The 26010-nt window shown below is 40.0% G+C and overlaps 1 protein-coding gene across 1 annotated transcript in view; it reads left to right on the forward strand.

The window, feature by feature from the left end:
• LOC134358178 (cGMP-dependent protein kinase 2) overlaps positions 1 to 23660 on the forward strand; it is a 71510-nt gene extending 47850 nt beyond the window's left edge. The window contains exons 15-21 of the mRNA XM_063070175.1: positions 2921 to 3010; positions 3434 to 3575; positions 7322 to 7485; positions 12420 to 12542; positions 14686 to 14748; positions 18187 to 18253; positions 21142 to 23660. Coding sequence (XP_062926245.1) covers positions 2921 to 3010; positions 3434 to 3575; positions 7322 to 7485; positions 12420 to 12542; positions 14686 to 14748; positions 18187 to 18253; positions 21142 to 21237 — 745 coding nt within the window. The 3' untranslated portion in view covers positions 21238 to 23660. The remainder of the gene's footprint in view (positions 1 to 2920; positions 3011 to 3433; positions 3576 to 7321; positions 7486 to 12419; positions 12543 to 14685; positions 14749 to 18186; positions 18254 to 21141) is intronic.
• The last annotated feature ends 2350 nt before the right edge of the window (positions 23661 to 26010 follow it).

Consider the following 26010-nt stretch of genomic DNA (forward strand, 5'->3'; position numbering starts at 1 on the left):
GGGGAGGATAGTGCCCATGATGAAGCTGGCTGAGTCTACAAATCTCTAAAGCTTCTTACAATCCTGAACATCTCCATACCAGAACATTTCTGTAGAAATTTGCTAAAGTTTCTAATGAAATACCAAATCTCCTCAAATTCCTGATGAAGTATATTTCTGACGTGCTTTTGTTATGATCACCATTTCATCATGAAATCTAGTGCATAGGAATTTTCGCAGTAACTTAAAGATTTATTCTTCTTCTTCTTGAACTCAAGAATAATTTGCTTCAACTTCGATTCTGTGGGTTCTGAGGTGACTGATGAAGCCAATGTGAGAACCACAGACTTCTACAGATGGGCCAGATGGTGGTTGACAGAGTAGCTGGCTGGGGTGTTTGAGAGATGATTAATTCCCTCCGCCACTTATGCAGAGCTTTAGTGTACTTCTGTTACATGGCTATAGTTGTAAATACAGAATTTACAAATTCTTAACGTACTTGAATGAGCTGAAGAATTGACGCAGGTTTCACTATCTAGCAAACTGCCATCGTCAGATAATAATAAAACTCAAAGGCTTAAGATCCTTTGCATAAATAAACACAATCTAAATCAACTATACAAAAGTAATTAATGTCATTATTCTGTACTGTAATAGCACATCTTTAACAAGCTTAGTTTATAGAATAGGAAATTTCAATCTAGTATAATATCACTTCCTTGGCAAAGTTCAAAGTAGATCTGTTATGTTTCTGCTGTTAATAAATGAATCTAATTATTATAAACAACCTCTCAGAGTCTGTTTTGATTAATATTGTATGTTTCATCATGATCTTTCTTGTTTTTTTGTACTTCATCGTCTCCACAATACAATTTCTCCTTCATAACCTTCCACTTCAGATCAAAAACATTGAACATGGGGCAGCATAAAGAGCAAAACACTAATGACCATTTACATGGTCAAGCCAAGAAATGCAGCACATAGACCAACTCGTATTTCAGTCTTAATTGGGAAACGCAGCAGGCACTTGGGAATCAAAGGAGCTCGAATAAAAACCATGATTAACTCACTCAGGCAGAGATGGAAATTAGAACAAATTCTCTGCGGGATTACTCTAATAAACCTCTAAAATTTACTAAGACTTCATTACAAGTTATGCCTTTTGGCTAAATTGCCCTTCTCTTTTCTCCATTCTTTATCTTAATTCAACCATTGCATTGTGATATAAAACAAATTTGCGGTTTTGTTTCAATTGATAATTTTCCTTTTGATTAAAACTGAATAGCCCAGAAAGTAATTAATCTCACGAGGGAGAGGAGAGATTGGATAAACAGAAAGCAAAGCAGATGATGTTCAGAGATGAGAGTACTATTCTCACAAAAAGAAGCGAACAACAACCTCCATACATTTATCACCTTTAGCAAGGTGAAACGACCTATAATAAGTCAAGATGTATAAAGAAAAAAACTGCAGATGCTAGAAATCCAAAACAAAAATAGGTAGTGCACCAAAATTTCAGTAGGACAGGCAGTATCTGTGGAGGAAGTAACAATGTTAGTTTCAGGTTAGTAACCATTTAATGGAACTCATATTTCTAAATCTGAAATAGTGAATATTTTCTTCACAAATGCTGCCAGACCTGCCAAAGGCTACAGAATCATTTATTAGAGAAAATGGCTGAATACATAGTGAAAGTAGGAGGTATTAAAAGCAAAAAGAAAACCAGAGGTGTGGAGAGGTTTAGCAAAGTAATTACAGATCCTGGAGCCTTTGCAGTTGAAGGCACAACCGTGAGATATGCACTCAATGGCCACTTTATTTGGTACATGAGGTATCTAATAAAATGACAACTGAATGTATATTTGTTATCTTCTGCTGCTATAGCCCATCCACATCAAATTTCGATGTATTGTCAGTTCAGAGGTGCTCTTCGACACACCACTGTTGTGGCGCACGGTTATTTGAGTTACTGTTGCCTTCCTGTCAGCTTGAACCAGTCTGGCCATTCTCTTCTAACCTCTTCCATTAACAAAGTGTTTTCACCGCCATAACTGCCGCTCACTGGATTTTTTTTTGTCTGTTGCACCAATCTCTGTAAACTCTAGAGACAGGAAAATCTCAGAAGATCAGCAATTTCTGAGATACTCAAACAACCCTGTCTGGCATCAACTATCATTCTCCAGTCAGGGTCACTTAGATCACATTTCTTCCCCATTCTGATGTTTGGTCTGAACAGCAACTGAAGCTCTTGATCACGTCCGCATGCTTTTATGCATTGACTTGTTGCCACATGATTGGCTGATTAGATATTTGCATTAACAAGCAGGTGTAAAGGTGTACCTAATAAAGTGGCCACTGACTATTTACACACTTAGTTGTGTAAAGCATATTGTGATCCTTCTTAGCTGCTGTTTTTCTACTTAGTTATGGTTTTGACAAAGAATTTTCCTTGCCGGCTCCATCTCACGCACAATGTTATTCCCATCTGGTGAGTGGGAATTTTCGATTTCTATATTCATTGTTCCCAACAGCTTCCCCTCAGCATCTTTATGATGTCTGTAGAAACAAGCAATCTGCAAGAGGAATTCAACAGCTGAAATGGCATCTGTGGGAGGAAAGGAATTGTCAAAGCTTTGGTTTGAAAACCTGCATCAGGACCCACTGACAGGTCCGACAGATTGCTTGTTCTGACAATTTAATTTCCTGAGCTTGTTTCTCAGTTTGAAACCCAAGCTCCACAAGAGCCAAGGAGAAGGCAGAATGTAGCACTCCCAGTTTCAAATCTAAGGGACTGCCCTGATGGAATCGTTAGCCATTTCTAACCACTCATCAAGAAGTAAAACTAATAGTTTAACTCATGGAGTAAAGAATAGGTCCTGTTGCAAACCCCTCAAAAATAAAAGGTGAAAATATCTAAAGATTATCTTATTCTCACTTGTAGATTGTACCGAACTTTTCGAGATTCCAAGTATGTGTACCTGCTTCTGGAGGTGTGTCTGGGAGGAGAGCTGTGGAGTGTCCTACGTGACATGTGAGTGTATGTCATTTTTATGTTCCCTGATTGAATGCACTTACAACAGTTCAGGGCTGTCCAATACGTACCACTGTACAGAAACATAATATATATGTGATACACATGGGTAAGATTACAGAGAATTAGAATACAAAGGTAACAAGCCAGATGTCAGTTGTACATAGTCATTGTCTTACTATGGATCTGACAACCTGACCTCGTCTATTGGCCTTGAATAAAATAGAAGTAGAAAGTGCTGGGAATATTGAGTAGGTCAGGCAGCGTCTGTGGAAAGGGAAACAATGGCAGCTGCCTGACCACAGCAATGTATTTATGCAATGCTTTAATAGGTTGTAGCCTCCAAAAGGAACACATCAGACTGAAGGGAGAAAAAAGATCCCCTTTCCTTCAGGGGTGCTCAATCTGTGCTTCTATTTGCAGGTGTTTCTTTGATGAACCAACAGCCAAGTTTTGTGTTGGATGTGTGATAGAGGCTTTTGATTACTTGCACAACAGAGGAATTGTCTACAGGGACCTCAAGCCTGAGAACTTACTGCTGGACGCAAATGGATATGTGAAGATGGTATGTGCTGCTCCGGGGAAAGCCTGCACCTCAGTTTTGTACTCATGTCTGTACACTGACAGAAACAACTTCCCTCAGTCACTGGACAAAAGTCTTACTGATGCATAACTTTCACTGGCATGTGAGGGGGCAAGTGATTGCCCTGGTTATGGCTGGTACTGAGGAGTGGAGGAGGAGCATTCCACCAGCCCTGGGGCACCTTATCTTGGCTGAAGCAGGAGGCAGTGGTGGTGTTGGGGGGACTTCTCTGGAATATGGAGCTAGTATTACGGATATATGTCTTAACAAAATAGTTTAGCAGGTCACTCATTTCAAGTTGCATATGTTTATGTTTATGATACATGTGGACCTTCACAACCAGTCAACACATCCTTCTGTTCCTTTGTGCTTCATGTGTTTTTATACTGTAGATTCCCCTTAAAGTTTGCCCAGAAATGCTTTACTTTTCAAGGACAGTATTTCTGGATGGTACTAAAATGTTGAACTATTAAGGTAGCATTTATTGTCTGGGTTGTTATGCATTTGTCATTCTGCCCTCTCAAACAGAGATTAAAGGCAGTGTGGTGCTATTCTGTAGACAAAAATGGGAGTTACTGCCTATCTTCTGGTCACGAGTTACAATTGCCCAAATTTCTAAAACAGATGAACTTCCCATGAACACATTTCTCTTGTGGGGTAACTGCAACAGTGATCATACTTCTGTTGCTTATGAAACAGTTTAGGACATCTGAAAAGGATGAAGAAAGCGAATTAAATGAAACTTTCATGTGATTTGCATATATTGTCTCCTGTTGGGTTTCTGCTTTTTATAGTGTCAAACTCAACTGGGATGTCTTTTCTAGGGACTCTTGTTCTGCTCTCCTCTGGGGTCTGACCAGAACCCAGCTGCAGTGACTTACTGATGTTCCAACCCCCATATGCAGTACTATATGCACAGCGGTTTGAGGTTTAATACTGGATTCACCCCATGGTTTGAAGAGCCATTTATTCCAAAGCAGTCAAACAATGCTTCCTACTATCAAGCTGTGTAGGCAGTGAAATGACCAGAGACTTTGTTTTTAATGAAAATCCTTAACATCGTTATGAGAGAAACACAGAACCTCTCATCATGAAAAAAATGCAGAGAGTGCATTTTCAAACTGCAGAATGTGCAAAAATTCTCCTTTAATCTCTAGAATGCCTTTGTTTCTTGGTAAATAAAAAAGAATCTATTTGCCAGAGGTGGGAGGGAGCAATAACTCGGCAACACACATTTAAAATCATTGGCAGAAAGACCTGAGGAGAGAAGAGAAAACAAAGTTTTTTAATGCAGTTTGTTATTGCGATTTGGAATACTCTGACTGAGTAGGAAGTGGAAGCCGATTCCACTTGAACTTTCAGAAAGCGAATTAGATAAACACTCATAAAGGGAACAGTTGTAGTACTGTAGCGAAAGAGTGCGATTAGTTATACAGCTTTTTCAAAGAGAGATAGCATTGACACAAAGATGAATGGCTTTCTGCTCTATATCACTCTACACAATTTTGATGTTGTGTTGTACATCAGCAAGAAGCAAACTGCTGGAAGAACTCGGTGGGTCAATCAGTATCTGTGGCGGTAAAGGTGTGGTCAAGATTTCTGATGGATATTCTACATCAGGACTGAGAGTCCAGAGCGAAGATAACCAGTATCTTCCGGAAGGACTGGTGAGACAGGGGCTAGTAGGTGATAGGTGGAACCAGATGATGGCAGATGGGGAAGGTGAAGGGGTTGGGGCGGTTGAGAGTGCTGACAAGACACAGCGTAAGAAAAAATATAGGCAGATGGAGCCAGGAGGAGCCACGAGAATGTAGAGCTAGAGGCTGGTAGATGATTGGTGGAAACAGATAAGAGAGGGATAATGGCAAATGGAACAAGATGGGAGAAGGATATGTCTAGTTAATGGGCAGAATGTTGGGGAGGGGTGCAAAAAATAAATTCAAGCAGGGTGAATCTGTGTGAGTTGGTGGGATTGGGAAGGGATCACAGGAGAATGGGTTTCCTGAAATTGGAATATTCAATGTCCATATCATTGTGCTGTACACTACTCAAACAGGACAGCAGAATAAGAGGTGCTGTTCTAGTTGGCGCTTGGCCTCATTTGACCCATTAGGTGGACATGATGTTGATATAGGAAGGATTATGCTGACAACTGAACTAGAAACTGAAAATGCTGGAAACTATCAGCAGGTCAAGCGTCATTTGTGGAAAGAAAAACAGTTAGTGTTTCTGGTTCAGAGCCCTTCATCAGATTGGTGGCAAGAAGCTCTTATCTGAGGTTTCCAGCATCTGTTAATTTATTGATTTCTATTGGGCAGATATTAACATTAGGATGTTAACAAATTCCTTCTCATGAATCAGTTTGTATTTTGCTTTTCTCCATGTTGAACTTAGAGAATGACCCAGCTCTGACACATTTCACAACCCCTTCCTAGACACACAAATGAATTATCATCACTTTTACTCAGTGAAGAGAATGTAAAAGCTATTACATGAATAGCAAATATTGGAATGAACAACCAACTTAATTTATTCTGGAGTTAATAGAGGTTAAGGAATGAATTAATGGGTTTAAATTTATTGAAATTTCAAAGGATTAGTAAATCAAGGTGTTTTTGATTAGCTATAAATGAATGAATCATCAGTCCAAAGCTCCTCGAGGAACTCTTCGACCAATAACAAAGGATGTTTATAAGGTCCGAAACAACCCAAGGCTTGTATGTACTGTATAGTTTGTAGGAAGATTTTTAGTTCCACGAATGTCCTGGTGTTACTGCAGGGAAAAACAAGAGCTGGGGTGGATCTTCATTCTCGAACCTGAACACTTGTGAGGCACCATACACTAAAGCAAGCCATCATGGACTGGAAGCAACACACATAAAAGTTGCTGGTGAACGCAGCAGGTCAGGCAGCATCTCTAGGAAGAGGTACAGTCGACGTTTCGGGCCAAGACCCTTCGTCAGGACTAACTGAAAGAAGAGCTAGTAAGAGATTTGAAAGTGGGAGGGGGAGAGGGAGATCCGAAATGACAGGAGAAGACAGGAGGGGGAGGGATGGAGCCAAGAGCTGGACAGTTGATTGGCAAAAGGGATATGAGAGGATCATGGGACAGGAGGCCTAGGGAGAAAGAAAGGTGGGGGCGGGGGGGAAAGCCCAGAGGATGGGCAAGGGGTATAGTGAGAGGGACAGAGGGAGAAAAAGGAGAGAGAGAAAAAAAGAATGTGTATTCTTGTGTAAGAATGATATTTATTTATCTACACACATTCTTTTTCTCTCTCTCCTTTTTCTCCCTCTGTCCCTCTCACTATACCCCTTGCCCATCCTCTGGGCTTTCCCCCCCCCCCCCACCTTTCTTTCTCCCTAGGCCTCCTGTCCCATGATCCTCTCATATCCCTTTTGCCAATCAACTGTCCAGCTCTTGGCTCCATCCCTCCCCCTCCTGTCTTCTCCTGTCATTTCGGATCTCCCTCTCCCCCTCCCACTTTCAAATCTCTTACTAGCTCTTCTTTCAGCTGTCCTGACGAAGGGTCTTGGCCCGAAATGTCGACTGTACCTCTTCCTAGAGATGCTGCCTGACCTCCTGCGTTCACCAGCAACTTTTATGTGTGTTGCTTGAAATTCCAGCATCTGCAGATTTCCTCATCTTTGCATCATGGACTGGAAATAGCTTTGTATATTCCAGCCAATCACTCATTATATATCTGTTCCTTTGCCACTCTCTCTTTCAGGCCGATTTTGGTTTTGCTAAGCGTATTGGCCTGGGCAAGAAGACCTGGACATTCTGTGGAACCCCTGAGTATGTTGCTCCAGAGATCATCATGAATAAGGGACATGACTTTGGGGCAGATTATTGGTCTCTTGGAATCCTGGTCTATGAGCTTCTGACTGGAATGTAAGCATTGAAGCAGTATGTTTGTATCACAGGGCACATTCACACTTGAGGTCCTCCAAAGGGGCATACTTACACAGGCACTCCAGTACAATGACCACTTAATGTGATTTAACACAAGCTAGCTCATGACTCTGTGCGACACGAGACCATATAGCCCACTGAGCCTGTGTAGGTTATTTGAAGGAACTGTCTACTTTTTCCCATTCTTTGATATTTACCCTTGAGCCTTGGATGTTTAGGAAGTTAGATTGTATAGCACTGTGCTTTTATATGCTACATACTACAATTTCAATGAAAATTGAAAAGTTTTGGCACAACATCACAGGCCAAAGGGCTTGCACTGTTTTATGTTCGAAAAGAAAATTGAGTGATTGTTCTGTGGGACTTGAAGTCTGGGTATATCATAAATATCTGCCTCGTGTTATAGGAAGGGACCAAACTGTTCTGTGACACTCAAGAATATGCATTCCACTTCTAACCATACAGTACTCCTGCAAGAATCATGGAGTTACACAGCCCAGAACAAGCCCTTCATCCCAGTCTGACCATCAAACACCTATTTGCATCAATCCTGGCCTAATCCCATTTGATTCTCCCCACATTCCCATCAACTCCCCCCTCCCCCAGGTTCTACCTCTCATCTACATGCCAGGGACAATTCACAGGGCCCAATTAACCTAACGAAGAAGAGAGATGTTCGGCAAACCAGGAATGTTTTCCCTGGCATGACAGAGACTGAAGAGAGATCTGGTCAAAGTCTGTAAGAAGATGAGAGCCATTGATAAAGTTTCGTAATGTGTAATACCAGAGGGCATGCATTTAAGTTAAGGTCAAAGGAGAGGTGTTCAGGGCAAGTTTTTAACACAGAGTGGCGAATGCCTGGATTTGGCTGGCAGGGGTGGTGGTGAAGACAAGTGCAACAGAGGCATTGAGGAGGCTCATGAATGCAGAGAGTGGAAGGATACGTTTGTGTAGGCTGAAGGGATCAGTTGGGTTAAGCATTTAATTAGTTTGGCACAACATCATGGGCTGAAGGGCACAAGTTCCCTGTGCTGTTCTGTACCATGGTCGCTATCTTTGGAGTATCCATAGGAAACCTTCATAGTCACAGGGAGAAGGTGCATGGAGTGAAGAATGGTCTAAATTTAGTCTGTTCCATGGTGGGGATGTACCACCTCACATACACACTGCACAGCAGCCAGGTTGAAATCTCTCAAAACATTAAAGGCATTCAGCTGATAGCTTTCTAACAAAGTAGTTCTATTTAGGAATGTCCAACAATGCTTTCCTTTTAGCAGAATATTGAATTGGAAAGATTATGTAAATATAATACGATTCATAATTTTTTTCTCTGCAAGTGAAAGCCAAACAATCCAAGAGATGGTTCTTTAGCAACAGAGCCTTCAATATACATAAATCACTCAACTGTAATTTTAGTGAGTGGGAGGAAGCTTTCAGGGGAGTTCTAGAAGCCTCAGTACCAAGTCTCTTGCCATTCATTGTGTCCAATTTAGTGCAGTGGTTGATAGTGAGTGAGAAAATTTCAACCTGTCCAAAGTTTCCAGTGGACTGGTAAAGTGAGTAATAAAATGTGACATGGAATTCAATCCCAAGTCTGAGATAATGCATTTGGGGGAGAGCAGGGCTACCACAAAAAAAGGAAAGAGAGTGTTCTTTAAGTTCACTCTTCCCCATTCTCTGTTGGGCTCAATAATGACTACTTTATTTATTGACCCCATTTCTGTTCTTGGCCACATGTGGACACCTCTACTCTACATCCACCCTATCAAAACCTTTTGAAATCTTAACAACCTCCTTCAAGGCATCTCTCAGACTTCCCTTTTGTATTGCAGCATGGGGCCCTCTCCAACTGAAAGTCAACCAGGAGCCCATTCTCTGCACCTCCTTTCTTTTCCTAATGCATCACTCCAACTGGAAGAACAAAAAAGGAGGGAAAGGGGACAGCAGGGGCAAGGAGGGAAGAGCAAAGCTTGGGCGACGAGCATCTGAAGGCACGGCTGCCAATGAAGGAGCAAAGGTGCCATGACCATAAATGAGCAATCTCAGGGATAGAACTCAGTGTTTTCAGACTCCACAATGAGTAGATCTTCCAGCAATTTATTCACACAGCTCTAAAACAAAATCAATACCGAGCAGTAAATTTTGGTTTAACCTGGAATAGAGCAATTTTGTCTATCCATCCATGTTTCTCGCTGCCTCAATAAAGCAGCCAGCATAATTAAAGACACCACCAACCAGCAAGGCATTTGATAAGGTACCCCATGCAAGGCTTATTGAGAAATTAAGGAGGCATGGGATTCAAGGGGACACTGCTTTGTGGATCCAGAACTGGCTTGCACACAAAAGGCAAAGAGTGGTTGTAGATGGGTCATATTCTGCATGGATGTCGGTGACCGGTGGTGTGCCTCAGGGATCTATTCTGGCACCCCTTCTCTTTGTGATTTTTATAAATGACCTGGATGAGGAAGTGGAGGGATGGGTAAGTAAATTTGCTGATGACACAAAGGTTGGGGTGTTGTGGATAGTGTGGAGGACTGTCAGAGGTTACAGTGGGACATCGATAGGATGCAAAACTGGGCTGAGAAGTGGCAAATGGAGTTCAACCCAGATAAGCGTGAGGTGGTTCATTTTGGTAGGTCAAATATGATGACAGAATATAGTATTAATGGTAAGACTCTTGGCAGTGTGGAGGATCAGAGGGATCTTGGGACCAAGTCCACAGGACACTCAAAGCTGCTGCGCAGGTTGACTCTGTGGTTAAGAAACCATACGGTGCATTGGTTTTCATCAACCGTGGGATTGAGTTCAAGAGGCAAGAAGTAATGTTACAGCTGTACAAGACCCTGGTCAGACCCCACTTGGAGTATTGTGCTCAATTCTGGTCACCTCACTACAGGAAGGATGTGGAAACCATAGAAAGGGTGCAGAGGAGATTTACAAGGATGTTGCCTAGATTGGCAAACATGCCTTATGAGAATAGCTTGAGTGAACTTGGCCTTTTCTCCTTGGAGTGATGGAGGATGAGAAGTGACCTGACAGAGGTGTATAAGATGATGAGAGGCATTGATCATGTGGATAGTCAGAGGCTTTTTCCCAGGGCTGAAATGGCTAACATGAGAGGACACAGTTTGAAGGTGCTTGGAAATAGATACAGAGGAGATGTCAGGGGTAAATTTTTTACGCAGAGAGCGATGAGTGCGTGGAATGGACTGCTGCCTACGATGGTGGAGGCAGATACGATGGGGTCTTTTAAGAGGCTCCTGTATAGGTACATGGAGCTTAGAAAAATAGAGGACTATGGGTAACCTGAGGTAATTTCTAAAGTAAGTACATGTTTGACACAGCATTGTGGGCCGAAGGGCCTTATTGAGCTGTAGTTTTTCTATGTTTCTTAACCCTACACATACCCTCTTCTCCCTCTCCCATTGTGCAGAAGATACTAAATCCTGAAAGCACAGGCCACCACAAAATCAGCTTCTATATCACTGTTATCAGGCTCTGGAATGGATCTCTTGTACAATAAGATGGAGTCCTTGCCTCACACTCTACATCATTAGTACCTTGTACTTTATCGTTATTCAGCATTGCACTTATTTGGTAGCTGTTACATTTCAGTCAGCACTTTTATTTATTTACCTAATTCTAGCTCCATTTAAGACTGTGTAATGTTTTGATCTATATCAGCAGAACGTTCCCTCTAAGGTGTGCTACTAGTGCAAAAGGAATTTAAACTGCGCCCAAAAGGTTGACGCCCTCTACCTCATTGACATAAATCTATTTCACGATCATACACAATCACATTTCCTTTTCCACTTTCTGATGTGAACGGTGTTGACAACATAGAGTTTGTGATGATTTGTCTGCAGATTTTAGAACTGGCTTATTTATGTTGTTTTTATTGAAGAATTATTCAGTAGGCACATGCTGTTGTCACTGGGCAAAAAATTGCACAGTACAAGGTTTTTGCGCAAACTAATCATTGCATATTAGAGGAAACATTGAATCGATGACAAACTTTTCATTGTATCTTGGTACAATAGTAAACCAGACCAATGCCAATACCACCACATTTCTGGGTATTTGTATCCATTTTGAAATTTGCCTCCTTATTTTTTTAAATTGGGATTTTCTTCCTAACACTTTTTCTTGGCAGAATTGGGAAAATAGAAATCAGATTTGTTTTAAGTTGCAAATAAAAGGGAAGGAAGAGAAGGTCGAGATCAGGAGATATTGACTGACACAATTGGTTGTAGTGCCTGCCAAGAGAGGGTGGTTAAAGCTAGTTAATAATGGAGGCTATGACTGAATGGAACTTAAATAAGAGAAAGGAAAAGAAATATGAAATAACCTGAGGTGGTTTAAAAAAAAAGAGACTGTGAAGCCTGGAAATGCGAGGTACTAGACAGGAATGGCAGGTAATCTGAAAACACTGATTTCAGTGTTGATTTCAGAAAGTGAGATGCGGTTCAATGATATTCATCACTGGAACAATGTAGGAGGCCAAGGTCAAAGGTCACAATGGGATTATAATGGAGAATTAAAGTAACAGGCATTTGAAATCTCAGTGTCATAATTGCAGATGAATGGAAGTAGTCTGTAGTTGATTCATGATTTTGTTACAGAGATTATCTCTTTCTCTGGCAATTATTCCTCCATTTCATGGCAACCAGAGAGGCAATAATGCCATTTCATCTCTTGAAGGATTAGCATGTTGGTGAAGCTGCTGGATCCAAAACTCACTTGTTTACCCTTTCTCCCATTGCTGGTTCTTTTCAAAGCTTCCATTTATGATTTTAAGGCAACTTTATTGCTTGTGAACGGTCCTGCCGTCACTAATCATCAAGGGTATCCCAGGTTTCTGTCTATGTTGCGAAACTAAATAAATCCATGGGTGTTTCTTTCTGTCTCCTCAGTCCTCCTTTTACTGGACCTGATCCAATTGAAATTTACAATATGATTTTGAAGGGAATGGAGAAAGTGGATTTTCCAAAACAGATCCCCAAACGACCAGCAGAACTGATCAGGAGACTGTGCAAGTAAGAAAATGTTATTTAATGATACAATGACACAATGTGTGAAAGCACCAAGTTTATGCCTATAGACTCCAGCACCTTGTCAGCTTTGGTATCACACTTCTGAGTCCTACGATTGAACTTTGAGTTGATGAGCACTGAGGGGATAGTAATCATAACATGATTGCATTTTATATAAAAATTGAAAGTGATATGGTTTAATAAAGGAAATTTTGAAGATGTGAGGCATGAGTTGGCCATGACAGATTTAGAAATTACATTTTAAAAAAGTATGACAGGAAATAAACAATAAAAAATACCTTCCTTAAAGCTATGCATATCCCCATTCAGACAAAATAAAACTATTAGGGAAAGTGGGTTCTGCTGTATCTACTGAGGAAAAATTAAAGATGATATTAAATTAATGAAGCATATTAATAATGTTGCCATGGACTGGAAATTTTTTCAGAATTCAAAAATGAGAACTGAGGCTTTGATAAAGAAATGAGAGATAAAATTAGGAGTAGACTTGGAAGAGCTGTGAAAACAGACTGTAAATGCTCCTATAAATGATTAAAAAGAACGTTTACTAAAGTACAAGAAAAAATACATGACAGTGAAGTTAATAGAAGAGGGCATGGAAACCTGCAAGAAATAACGGAGAACAGGAGGTCTTGTATGAATGAGGAACTCAAAGAAATTAGTTTAGATTAGTTTAGATTATGAGGACACGCAGCCCTCTTTTGTTGTCATTTAGTAATGCATGCATTAAGAAATGATACAATATTCCTCCGGTGTGATATCACAGAAACCACCTCCTCCCTAATTAGCTTTAGTTTATAAAGAACTTGAGGGAGTTAATGGAAATGAAAGGCAATAAATCTCAAGGACCTGATGACCCACATCCTAATGTGCAGAGGAGTTGACTGTCGAGGTTATGGTGGTCATCTTTCCTATCACCTTAGACTCTAGAGTGGAAGGTAACAAGTATAGCCTCACTATTTTAGGAACAAGGGAGACGAAGGAACAGAGCAGTTAGGCACATAGCAGTAGAAAAACCTGGAATCTATTATTAAGGAAGTGGCAACAAATCACAATGAAAATGCTAATAGGATTGGGCAGAGTTAGCATGAAAATGTGATGTGAAAGGAAGTTTGACAAATCTGGTAGAGTCTGGACTACCAGAATAGATAACGGAAAAGCAGTTGACACAATATGTTTGGATTTTAGAGGCCTTTGATAAAATGCCACATAAAAAATAATTCAATAAAATTTTGTGTGTGTTTTTGGAGGCAGTATATCAATGTAGTTTGGAACTGGTTAATAGACAGGGGAGAGAGAAGGAATAAACACTGTCAATATGGGAGGCTGCAATTAGTGACAATTAGCTGCAGGGATTGATGCCGTAACCTCAGCTATTGATAAATTATCAATGATTTGGATGAGGGGACAGGTGTAATATATCTATGAATGGATATATTACACCTGAATGGCAGCATAGTCATAGAGCAATGCAGCTTGACTACAGAGCCTATGGCCCTGTGAGTCCATACTGACAATGTTGTCCTCCTTGCTCATCCCAATTTCCTGGGTTCAGCCCATATCCCTCCAGGCACTTCTTTCCCTTGTACTTATCCAAGTGCTTCTTAAATGATACTTTTGTACCTGACTCAATCACTTTGTCCAGCACCTCATTTCCATTTAGTTCAATAGTTCCATTCAATATCAGAGAAATATATACACTATACATCCTGAAAACATACTATTTTACACTCCCATGATCTCCCAGTGAATTTATCCTAACAACCCTTCTTTGTGTGATTTTTTGGATTTTCTCAATGATGTAAATTTTGAGATCTGTTGCTCAACTTACAGCCTCAAATCTGCCTCCTGAAAATTTCCTGGTGACATCAGTAAAAGTGTAAATCTTCATTGGCCTGGGTGACACATGTTCATATGGTCAAATGCCCCAAACATCAGAGTTATCCTTATCGCTTTCCAGATGCTAGCTGAATGGTTGACGATTTCCAGCTTGTTCTCTTTGATGGAGAGTAGCATTCCTGTTCAAATATTGCCCAATGTGTATGTGTTTGGCGAATGAATCAGAAAAAAGAAACATTATTGTTGTGTAGTCATATTTCAACCTGGTTGTTCAATAATTGTGCAGGGTTAATCCAATGGAGAGACTGGGAAGCAAGAAGAATGGAATAAATGATATTCGGAAACAGAAGTAAGTGACCTGGCAATCTACATTACTGAGAGGAAAATCAAACTATAATATTACTGTAGGAATTAAGGAGTTGGGGTATCAGGGAGCTAGGCCAGAGGCATATAAATTTAAAATTCAACATTAGTGTCAGAGAAGCTTCACTTCACACACACTGTAATGAAAATCTGGAACTTATTCCACAGTGAACTGAATTATTTTAAATGTTTATCAGGCAAATCATTATATGTTTCAAAAGCAATGGCATGTCAGTGGCTTTAGAGGTTAGCCAATATATAATTCAATGTTGGAAGAGGCAATAAGGCACAAAAGTACTCCTTCTGTTTGGATGGATTTCATGGGCGCATATTGCAACTCCAGTCAACGGAGACCTGGCTTCATATGGTAAGGTCTCTCGAGGGATCATTGTGTCCAGCTGGTGTGCCAAATTCCCATATCTGGTAGCTTTCCCACTTGTTGGCCACGTGTGGCTAGTAATCAAGAACGGAATCAGAATCCTGATCAACTGGACCATTTATCCATCAGACGGTAGTTATGGGAGCAAAGCCCTTGTCACCACAGCAGAAATGATCCTCATCTGGACAAGTGCAAAAATGTGCTACTACCTGTAATGTAGTCAGTAATATAACTTAGTTCTTAAAAATCCAATAATGAGTTTGGGAAACTCTTCTTGGCCAAGAGGGGGTGAGAATGTGGAACTTTTCCTGCAGGAAGTGTTTGAGATGAAATAAGTACTTATTCTAAAGGGCAACCAGATAAATAGATGAGTGAGAAACAGGTAGATGTTGAAGGAATGAAGAGAAAAGTAATGTTCTAAAAGAATTGTGAGGCACAGAATCCAGTGTGGACAATTTGGATTATAGCCTATTATCACAAGGTCGATAAGAGGAGGGCACCTAAAACAGAAAATAGCCATTAGGCCTATTCTGTGCTTGCATTGATAACAAGCTAACAACTAAACTTCCACCTACCTACACAGGGTGCTGTAGGTCACATCTCCTCAAGTACACAGCTAAATGTGATGAGGGAGTTGCCTCTACTACCTTTCAAGTTTGTGAGTTCCAGACCCATATCATTTTTGGGTGAAAGCAATTGCTGTCATCTGCCTTCTAGGTCTTCTACCAAATATTTTAAGTCCATGTCTCTGGTTTCTGACTGCACTGGTCAGGGAAATAGGTCCTTCCGAATCATTCTAACTAACTTTTCATCCTTCAGTGAAGTATCCATTGAGTCTCTCGTCTTCCAAAGAAAACAATGACAGCTTATCCAATTTTACAATTGGATAAAATATTCCAATGCTGGCCGCACCCTTGTCAATGTCCTTCACAATACAAATACATCTTTCCAGTAATATAATGAACAGAAATGTACACAGTTCTCAAATTGTGGGCTAGCTAGTGTTGCATACAGTTCTAACATAACTGCTCAAAAATGTATAACTCAGCCAATGAAGCAAAGTATGCTGTATGTTTTAATCATTTGCAACCTTTAAAGGTATGTAGTATACAGTTGAAAATCTTTCTTCTAAACTACCTACTATGTTCCCATTTATTTTGTTTTCCTTTCCTTGTTGCAGACCAACTCATCTGGATTAAATTTTTTTCCCTCAACTGGCTATACCTTCCTGCAGACTAAATCGTTCCTTCCCACTCTCAACCATGCAGCTAAGGCTTATATCATCTACTATCTTCTTTAACATACCCCTATACTTGTGTAAATAATTATATATTTAGATTTAGATTATGAACACACGTAGTCCTCTTTTGTTGCCATTTAGTAATGCATGCATTAAGAAATGATACAATATTTCCTCCGGTGTGATATCACAAAACAGGACAGACCAAGACTGAAAAAACTGACAAAACCACATAATTATAACATATAGTTACAACAGTGCAACAATACTATAACTTGATGAAGAAGTCCATGAGCACAGTGAAAGTTCAATGTCTCTTAAATGTCCCACATCTCATGCAGACGGGAGAAGGAAGAAAAACTCTCCCTGCCATGCCGACCACAGTCCGACTCTGAGTCATCCGAAAACTTCGAGCTCTGATCAGCTCTCCGACACTGAGTACTGAGCACCATCTCTGTCCGAACAATTTGACCTCAACCTCGGTCGCCAACAGCAGGCAAAACCAGGAATTTTGAGGTCTACCCTCCAAAAGATTCCTGACCACGCAGTAACGACAGCAGCGAACGAGGGTTTCAGAAATTTCTCCAGATGTTCCTCTGTGCTTTCACGTCCATTCTCCATCAAATCAGAATTGTCCACGGCCCCTATTTAATAGATATGATATCATTTTTCACCGGAGGCCTGCGCACGCGCGCGGTGCGCTGCTCTCGCTCCTTTATAATATGGATTATACAAAAGCAAGAGACTAAATTCGGAACCCTGTGAAACACCATTAATAACAGCCATCCAGATGCAAAAGCACCCATTAACATTAACCCTCAGCTCCCTGACATTTTGTCGATTTTTCAGACCTAATTTGCCTTGCTGATTTTTACTATTTTGACTAGCCTACTATGTGGGGCCTTGTCAAAGTCTTTCTGAAAACTACATTCCCTACACTAAAGGAACTGCTATTACTAACTCTCTGTTATATCTTCCAAACAAAACAATTTACAGTCAAATCCATGAGACTGTCCTTGTAAATGGAATTCATATTGCCTCTTATTCAAATAATTTCCCTGTGATCAATGTTAAGCCAGCTTGTAGTCAGTTGGCTTATCCTTTCCTTCCTTCTAAACAATGGTGTCATTTTAGTAGACCTCTAATCCTCTGGCATCACCTCTGTAACCAGGGATGACAAAAGCATGGCAACCATATCCCAACCCAAATTTAATGTCATCACTGTTAAGTCAGTTTGTAGTCACTTGGCTTATCCTCTCCTCCCTTCAGTATATATGGGGAGGGGGAGAGGGAGGGAGGGAGGGGGAGAGAATAAGACCTTTCAGATGGTAGGAGACTGGCAAATTGCGGGTCACATACTGTTACTTTGTTGATGCCCCACTGCAGAGGATGGTAAAGGGATGAGTGTGAAAGCTGAAAGTTTGCTTTTAATCTCACTTCCATTCTGTGGTGGCCCTTTTCAAAGTAATTAAGATCATGACCTCTCTGCCACCTAACACAATCACTGGCACTGTCCAAAATAATTCATGGCACCAAGCACCTGGAGATCTTTCAGGAGAGGTGCCTCATTAACACATGATATGCAGGAAAGATCAAGGTGAAATCTAAATACTTTCCGTCCGTCCTTTATAAAAGCATTTTAGCTTTCATATTCAGTGAAAGAAGTCATTGTCATGCTTGTTAATACGTACAATACTCCAGGGGTACTTGAGCTGTCACTCTTTAATTGATAGTTGCTATAAACAGAATAAATTACCTCCATCTCCTATGATGATAAATCACTTGTGTTTTCATTTTGTTTTCAGGTGGTTCCAAGGCTTTGACTGGGAGGGTCTTCGAACTCGGAAAATGAAATCTTTGCTTAAAAGGGAGGTAATAATGGCTACTGAATGGAGCTCAGTCATGAGTAGGCTTCACGTTATTTAACACACTTCTGTAAAAATTCCAAAAGTCACAGGGAGCTAAACTTGTAGGAATCACTGCAGAGTCAGAGAAAATATTGCACCCCTGGATATCATTCCCTCGTGCCCTCACCAGTGAAAGAAGGGTTGTGTAGCCCGGTCCCAGGTCTCAAAATTGAGCCTTTTAGGTTACAACTCTTTGAGGTAATTGCCAACTGGGTTGGGGATTTTTGCTTATACTGCCCTGTCAAGTGGTAAGTTACTCTTTGGATGAAACTGCTATGCCTCAACTTCACTCTGATCTTACCACCACATAATGTTAATCAATGAATTCTACCTATTGGCTGCTCATAAGACCATAAGACACAGGAGCAGAGTCAGACCATTCAGCCCATCAAGTGTCCTCCACCATTTCATCATGGCTGATTCAACTCTACTCTCCTGCCTTCTCCCCACTGTCTATCAAGCCCTGACTAATCAAGAACCTCTCAACCTTTGCCTTAAATACATCCAAAGACCTAGCATCCATACCCCCTGCGGTAATGAATTCCATGGATTTACCACCCTCTGGCTCAAGAAATTCTTCCTCACCTCCTTTTTAAATAGACATCCCTCTATTCTGAGGTCGTGCCCTCTGGTCCTAGACTCCCTCCCCCCTGAAAAAAAAACCTCTCCTCATCTATTCTATCTAGGCCTTTCAGTATCTATAGGTTTCATCGAAATCTCCATTTATTCTTCTAAATTCCATTGAGTACAGGTCCAGAGCTATCAAATGCTCTTCATCTGTTAAGCCTTTCATTCCTGGAACATTTTTTGAAACTCCTTTGAACCATCTCCAATGTCAGCACATCCTTTCTTAGGCAAGGGGACCAAAACTGCCCACAGTACTCCAAGTGAGGCCTCACCAGTGCATTATAAGCCTAAACATTAAATCCTTTTTTTTTAATATTCTAGTCCTCTCAAAATTAATGCTAACATTGCTATTACCTTCTTCGCCACCAACTCAATCGGCAAGTTAACCTTTAGGTAAGAGTACAAGGACTTCCAAGTCCCTTGTCCCTTTGCACCTCAGATCTTTGAATTTCCCCCCATTTAGAAAATAGTCTACTGTTATTCCTTCTACCAAAGTGCATCACCATACACTTCCGGACACTGTATTGCATCTGCCGCTCCTTTGCCCATTCCCCCAAATCTGTCTAAGTCTTACCGCATCCTCCCTGTTTCCACAACACTACCTGTCCCTCCACCTATCTTTGTATTATCCAAAAACTTGGCCACAAAGCCATCAATTCCATCATCCAAATCGTTGACATTCAATGTAAAAAGGAATGGTCCCAACACTGACTCCTGCGAGAAACCTTTAGCCACCAACAGCCAATCAGAAAGGCCTCCCTTTATTCCCACTCTTTGCCTCCCACCAATCAGCCAATGCTCTATCCATATAGTATCTTTCCTGTAATATCATGAGCTTTTAGCTTGCTAAGCAGCCTCATGTGCAGCACTTTGTCAAAGGCCTTCTGAAAATCCAAGCACACAACATCCACTGATTCTCCTTTGTCTATTCTGCTTGTTATTTCCTCAGAGAATTCCAACAAATATGTCAGGCCAGATTTTCCCTTGAGGAAACTATGCTGACATTGGGCTATTTTATTATGTGCCTCAAAGTACCTGAAACCTCATTTTTAGCAATCGACTCCAACATCTTCCCAGCCACTGAGGTCAGGCCAACTGGCCAATAATTTCTTCTTTTCTGCACCCTTGTCTTCTTGAAGAGTGGAGTGATATTTGCGATTTTTCCGGTACTCCAGAACTATGGCAATATCTATTGATTCTTGAAAGATCATACTAATGACTCCACAATCTCTTCAGCTACCTCTTTCAGAACCCAAAGATGTAATCCATCTAGTCGTGGTAACTTATCTACCTTAAGACTTTTCAACTTCCCAAGCACCTCTCCCAAGTAATAGCAACTGCATTCATTTCTGCCCCCTGACATGCTTGAACTTCCGGCATACTGCTAGTATCTTCCACAGTGAAACTGATGCAAAATACTTCAGTTTATCTGCCATTTCCTTGTTCCTCTTTACTACCGCTCCAGCATAATTTTCCAGTGTTCCAATATCGACCATTGCTTCGTTTTGACTCTTTGTATAGCGGAAGAAACTTTTGGTATTCTCTTAATATTATTGGCCAGCTTACCTTTGGCCAGTTTACCATCTTTTTCCTTTACATGGCTTTTTGTTGCCTTCTGTTGGTTTTTAAAAGCTTCCCAATCCTCTAACTTCCCACTATTACTGGCAATACTAGTTCAGCAGCTTGCAATACTGTTTTATATCAAATTCATAAAAAATCCTGAACACATCAGTTAGATTGGCCCTATATTTAGGGGAATCCAAAAATACCCTACAACTGTACAATGTGGATAACTTCACTCACTCACTTCACTTCACTCACTTCAATGGTGAACTGACTCCACAACTTACAGACTCACAACTCATGTTCTCAGTATAATTTATTTACTTCTTACAAAATTATTTGCATGATTTGTCTTTTGAACATTGGTTGTTTGTCAATCTTTAGGTATAATTTTTCTAATTTCCATTGTACTTCATTTTTTTGTAACTGCCTGCAAGAAGATGAATCTCAAGATAGTATATGAGAAATATATTATCCACTTCCTCCTCCTTCAGTGGGCAAGCCAAATCTGAATCCAAATTCAGATTTGAATCCAAATTAACAAAAAGAGTACTGTTCGCACCCTTTGATAATTTAATCTGAGTATTGTGTGCAGTCACCTTTAGGATGTAACCTTTGTAGACTCAGTGCTGTTCCTCCTTAACCTTATGCATTCTCTCTAAGTTGAAAGGACCAACAGATCACAGTTACTTTGACAGCTTCTGTTGTGAACACAAGGAGCCTCCAGATGAGTTTTCAGGCTGGGATGAGGACTTCTGAGGATTGATCTCCACAAAGTTGAAGATAAAACAGAAAACTTCAGGAATCTTGGAGAGTGGAAACAGATAATCATTCCGCAACAAGCTGTCTTCAAACAATTGGAACCATCTCATTTTCAGTCTGATTGTTACATCTGGACTGGATGCACCCTGATGTTTGGAAGCCTGTGTAACTGTACAGGTCCTATGAGACAGTGTCCTGTGGTAATGGATTTGGAGACAAATGGGATTGGTAATCAATATTACATATGAGACACTCTCAGTGAAAATTCTACCAGCAAAGGAAGAAAGCCATCAGTGTATTTAGTTGATCCTTTGGATAGATTAAGTGGAAAAAGATTATACATAGCAGCACAGATCATGGGACATGAGGTTGTTATGTTATTGTATTATCTGTGAATAGACAACTAACAAGAATGTTCAGTGACAAAACAGATCTGTACTGAACTATATCTTAAATGACAGGGATACACCTTTAACCATGTGCTAACAGTAAGAATATCCATTGATGTTCTTCTCCTATGTAGTTTCAAAGGAACAGAATCAGAATGTTCCACATCCAATGATTGGTTTCACTAGCCACAAAGTATCCGTTAAATTGTGTACAGTTTTTATTTCCTGAGGACTGGTTCTCATTTTAGTTAATCCATAGTTATGCTATCCGTAATATCATAACTACAAAATGATCCCTAACACAGGTGATTATTGATTTTATTGTATTAGCAAGCCTAATCTCCAGCAGTTTAGTAATTGAACTCCAGGGAAAATGTCTATGATGTATTGCCCTGTCAAAAGATCTTTGCTCATATTTGCATTCAAGAAGAGAAGAAAAAAATGCCAGTACAATTATAGATTTTGGAGAATAAAATTTACTGTGAGGTATAATAATGCAGAATAAATGTAGTCCCATATTTTGCAGCTGCAGCTTTCCTGCTGATTCTGGAAAAATGTTCCTATTGAAAGTGTAGCCTTCTCCCTGTGAAAACTTCTGTTGTCCTGACTTTGGTTGTTATTGCACATCAATTCGAGGAGATACTGGCTGTCTCAGATTTCAAACAAGGTACGAAAAAGTACCAATATTTTTGTCACTTTTTAAACATTTTACTGAGTAAAAGCTGAAGATTGGAGTGTGTACTTCATCTGAAATCTTATAAACAAAATAGAAACTGAAAATAATTTTTGAACTTTTATAAGAGATTTCAAAAAGTAATTATTCTGATGGATTTAGACTCCATCAAAATTTATTTTCCAGTGTCTTAGAGCTGTTAATTGTATTTATCTTCATCATCATCAGGTGCCGTGCCCAGTTTGAGCTTTGACTGCCAAGGCCCACACACTCCTGTTTCAGGTCAAGTGGATCAATTCATTGGTATTCATTCCCATTTCTCTGACTGTTGTCTCCATCATCATTTGTCTTTGCCTTCCTCTTGCTTTCTTCCCTTCAATCTTTCCCATAATTACCATGCATTCTAACTCCTCTTTCCTAATCACATGTCCAATGAAGTTACGTTGCCTTTTCATGATCTCATACGTTATTCCTCTTTTTGTGTTTGCTCTGTTCATGACATCCTCGTTAGATATTCGTTTCATCCATGATATTCTTTGCATCCTCCTCAAAAACCACATCTCTGCTGCTTCAATTCATTTCCTCATGTTACTAGATGTTGTCTGACATCCTGAGCCATATAACATAACTGGATAAACGTAACATTTCAATACTCTGAGGCGGGTTGGCATGCCTAGTTTAGTATTGGTCAGTATACTCTTCATTCTCGTAAAGGTGTTTTTTGCCATCCCTATTCTTCTTTTGATGTCCATGCCACACCTGATGTCACCCAGCTTCCTAAGTAGCAAAAGCTCTGTACTTGTCTTCCCCATTTATTCTCAGTCTGCAGATAGGATTGTCCTTCTTTTTGGATATCACCATACATTCTGTCTTTTTTGCAATTGATAGATAGACCCATTTTTGCACTTTCTTCAACAACTATATCAATTGAGTTTTGTAGATCTTCCTCTGTACTTGCAATTAACGCAGTGTCATCCGCATATCTGAAACTAGGCAAAAACAAAACAGAATTTAAGAAAAACATTGAAGGTCCAAGTATTTTAAAATCTGAAGTTCGTAATGCAATAAATAAGATGAAGAAAGGAAAGGCAGCGGGTCCCGATGAATTAGTAATATAACAAATAATTGCCCTTGAAGATTATGGAATTGAAAAACTTACTGATTTAATCAATGACATTTATGAGACTGGAATAGTACCAGAGGAGATGAAAAAATCAGTATTTATCACTCTCCCTAAGAAACCTGGAGCAATAGAATGTGAATTACATAGGATCATAAGTTTAATGAGTCATATCACCAAGATACTTCTAAGAATTTTGATGACAAGAGCTAAAAGCAAGATACAAGCTGAAATAGGTAAAGAACAATGTGGTTTTGTGAAAGACAAAGGTACAAGAAATGCAATATTGATGTTGAGGATACTATCAGAACGAGCTATTCAAGTGCAAAAAGACTTGTTTGTTTGTTTTATCGACTACACAAAAGCATTTGATAAAGTGAAGCACAATAAGTTATTTGAAATATTACAGGAAACTCTAGATCTAGATTGAAAAGACCTCCGCCTAATCAGAAATCTGTACTGGAAACAAACTGCCGCTGTAAGAATAGATGGAGAAGTAAGTCAGTTTACGAAAATCAAGAGAGGCATTACACAAGGGTGTGTTTTCTCCCCTGACTTATTTAACGTGTACAGTGAAACAATATTACAAAAAATAAGAGACATCTTGGGAATTAAAGTTGGCGGTGAAAACATCAATAATTTCAGATATGCGGATGACACTGTGTTAATTGTATTTATAATTTAATAAGTTATTAAATCAAATAATTTATGATTTATAAATTTATACATTAACATAAGTTACAATCAATAACATCAACTTTTTGAAAGATTTCATTAGAATCTGGGTGACACAGTAGTCCTGTCATTAAGGCTGCTACCCCAGAACTTCAGCATCATAGGCTAGATTCTAACCTTGGATACTAACTTTGTAGAGTTTGCACGTTCCCTCTGTGTGGGTTTGTATGGGTACTCCATTTTTCTCCCACAATAAGTGAACTGATTGCTTAATTGGTTACTGTAAATTAGGTGTGATGGGAAAATTGAGGGGGACTGGGGGCATGTGAGAGAGAAAAGGTCAAGGAAATGAGTGAGCAAATGTGATTGAGGGGTTTGTTCTGGGACCTGACATAGAATCAATGGAACAGCCTCTGTCTATGTTGAAAGAAAATATCTGGTACCAGGTGTATATGTCTCTAAGGTTTTGATATACAGTACAGAAAAAATATGTGGGAGGAATTCAGCAGATCCCATCACAGCAACTGACGAATTTTTATGTTTCACGACCAGAAGTTGTCAGTTGCACAGTAATGGTGAATGCTGACAGTTTCACCATCAGTATGATGACAAAATCTCACCCTTTACTTCATTTGCTATACGCTTGACCTGAATGGGTAGGAACATGGAAACAGGAGGAGAATGTTAAGCACCTCCACCATGTTCTTTCTTTCTTTCACTCAATAAAACCATGCTCATCTCTCTCCTAGCTTATCTATTTGCCTTGGATTAACCACTACCTAACAAAAATTAATTTATTTTTGGTATTTTCAGCAGAACCCAAGGGCTGCAAGTTTTTAGGGAGGTGATTCCAGATGAAATTTATTTTTCATTGTTGGTTATCTCCTTTTATTCTGAGATAGTTTGTGTGGTACTTCATTAAACAAAGCATCATGATTAGCTGCAAGGTGTAGATTATTGGACACTTTGGCCACAAGTACCATCAATGTGCAAGTTATCAATAAAACATTGAGTTTCTGTGAAGAAAACCCAAGGCAGCTCCACATCAGGCCTTATCTGTTGTTTAATATTATTTATTCATTAAAATCTGATGCAAGTTATGGTATTAAAATGGAAAATATTGTCAGAAACAAATAAAAGTTGAGCAAATTCCTGATGTCATATTTTTGTGTCTGGGAACAGAGGTATGTGATATCACTCAGTTAACATTTAAACTCCTGAGGTCGAGTCTTAGTGTGTGAACATAATGTTGTCATCTCTGAGGATCATCATTCTGTCACGATGGAGAAGCTTATGAGTTTCTGAGATCCTAAGAGCAACGTCGTCTGGAGTTTAGCCATTTGGCACTTAGCCCCTAGTGGGGTCACCCATGGTGAAAAGGTCAATGGGTAGTTTCCAGACACAGAGCGATTCAAAGTTCTTAGTAAATTTATTATCAAAGCACATATATGCCACCATATGCAAGCCTGAGATTAACTTATTTGTGGACATTCTCAATAAATCTGTAATAGAATAATAACCATAACAGAAACAATGAAAGAGGGCACCAACTTGAGTGTTCGACCAGTGTGCAAAAGACAACAGCCAAGACCTCAGTGGAGGAACTGGTGGAAGACGATGACGCTTCACAATGGCGGTGAAGGCGGAGGAAGACTGCAGTAGTGAAGGGTCCCCAGTCCTCTTGTATTCCACGCCACTGGACCCTGACCCCAATCTGTCAAGGACTGTGTGGTGGCTGCCTGTGCGTTAGCCTCCACACATTAAATAAAGTCACACACAGGCATTCTCCATTAAGCGACTCCATCCTGAACCCATCAATAGACAACCCCTTATGAGAACATCATACTCGACTCAAGTGATCGCACTACTATTACTGTCATGCGACATTTGAAAACAGCATGAGACTGCTGCCT

This window comes from Mobula hypostoma, chromosome 18, assembly GCF_963921235.1.
Source record: "Mobula hypostoma chromosome 18, sMobHyp1.1, whole genome shotgun sequence".
NCBI lineage: Eukaryota > Metazoa > Chordata > Chondrichthyes > Myliobatiformes > Myliobatidae > Mobula > Mobula hypostoma.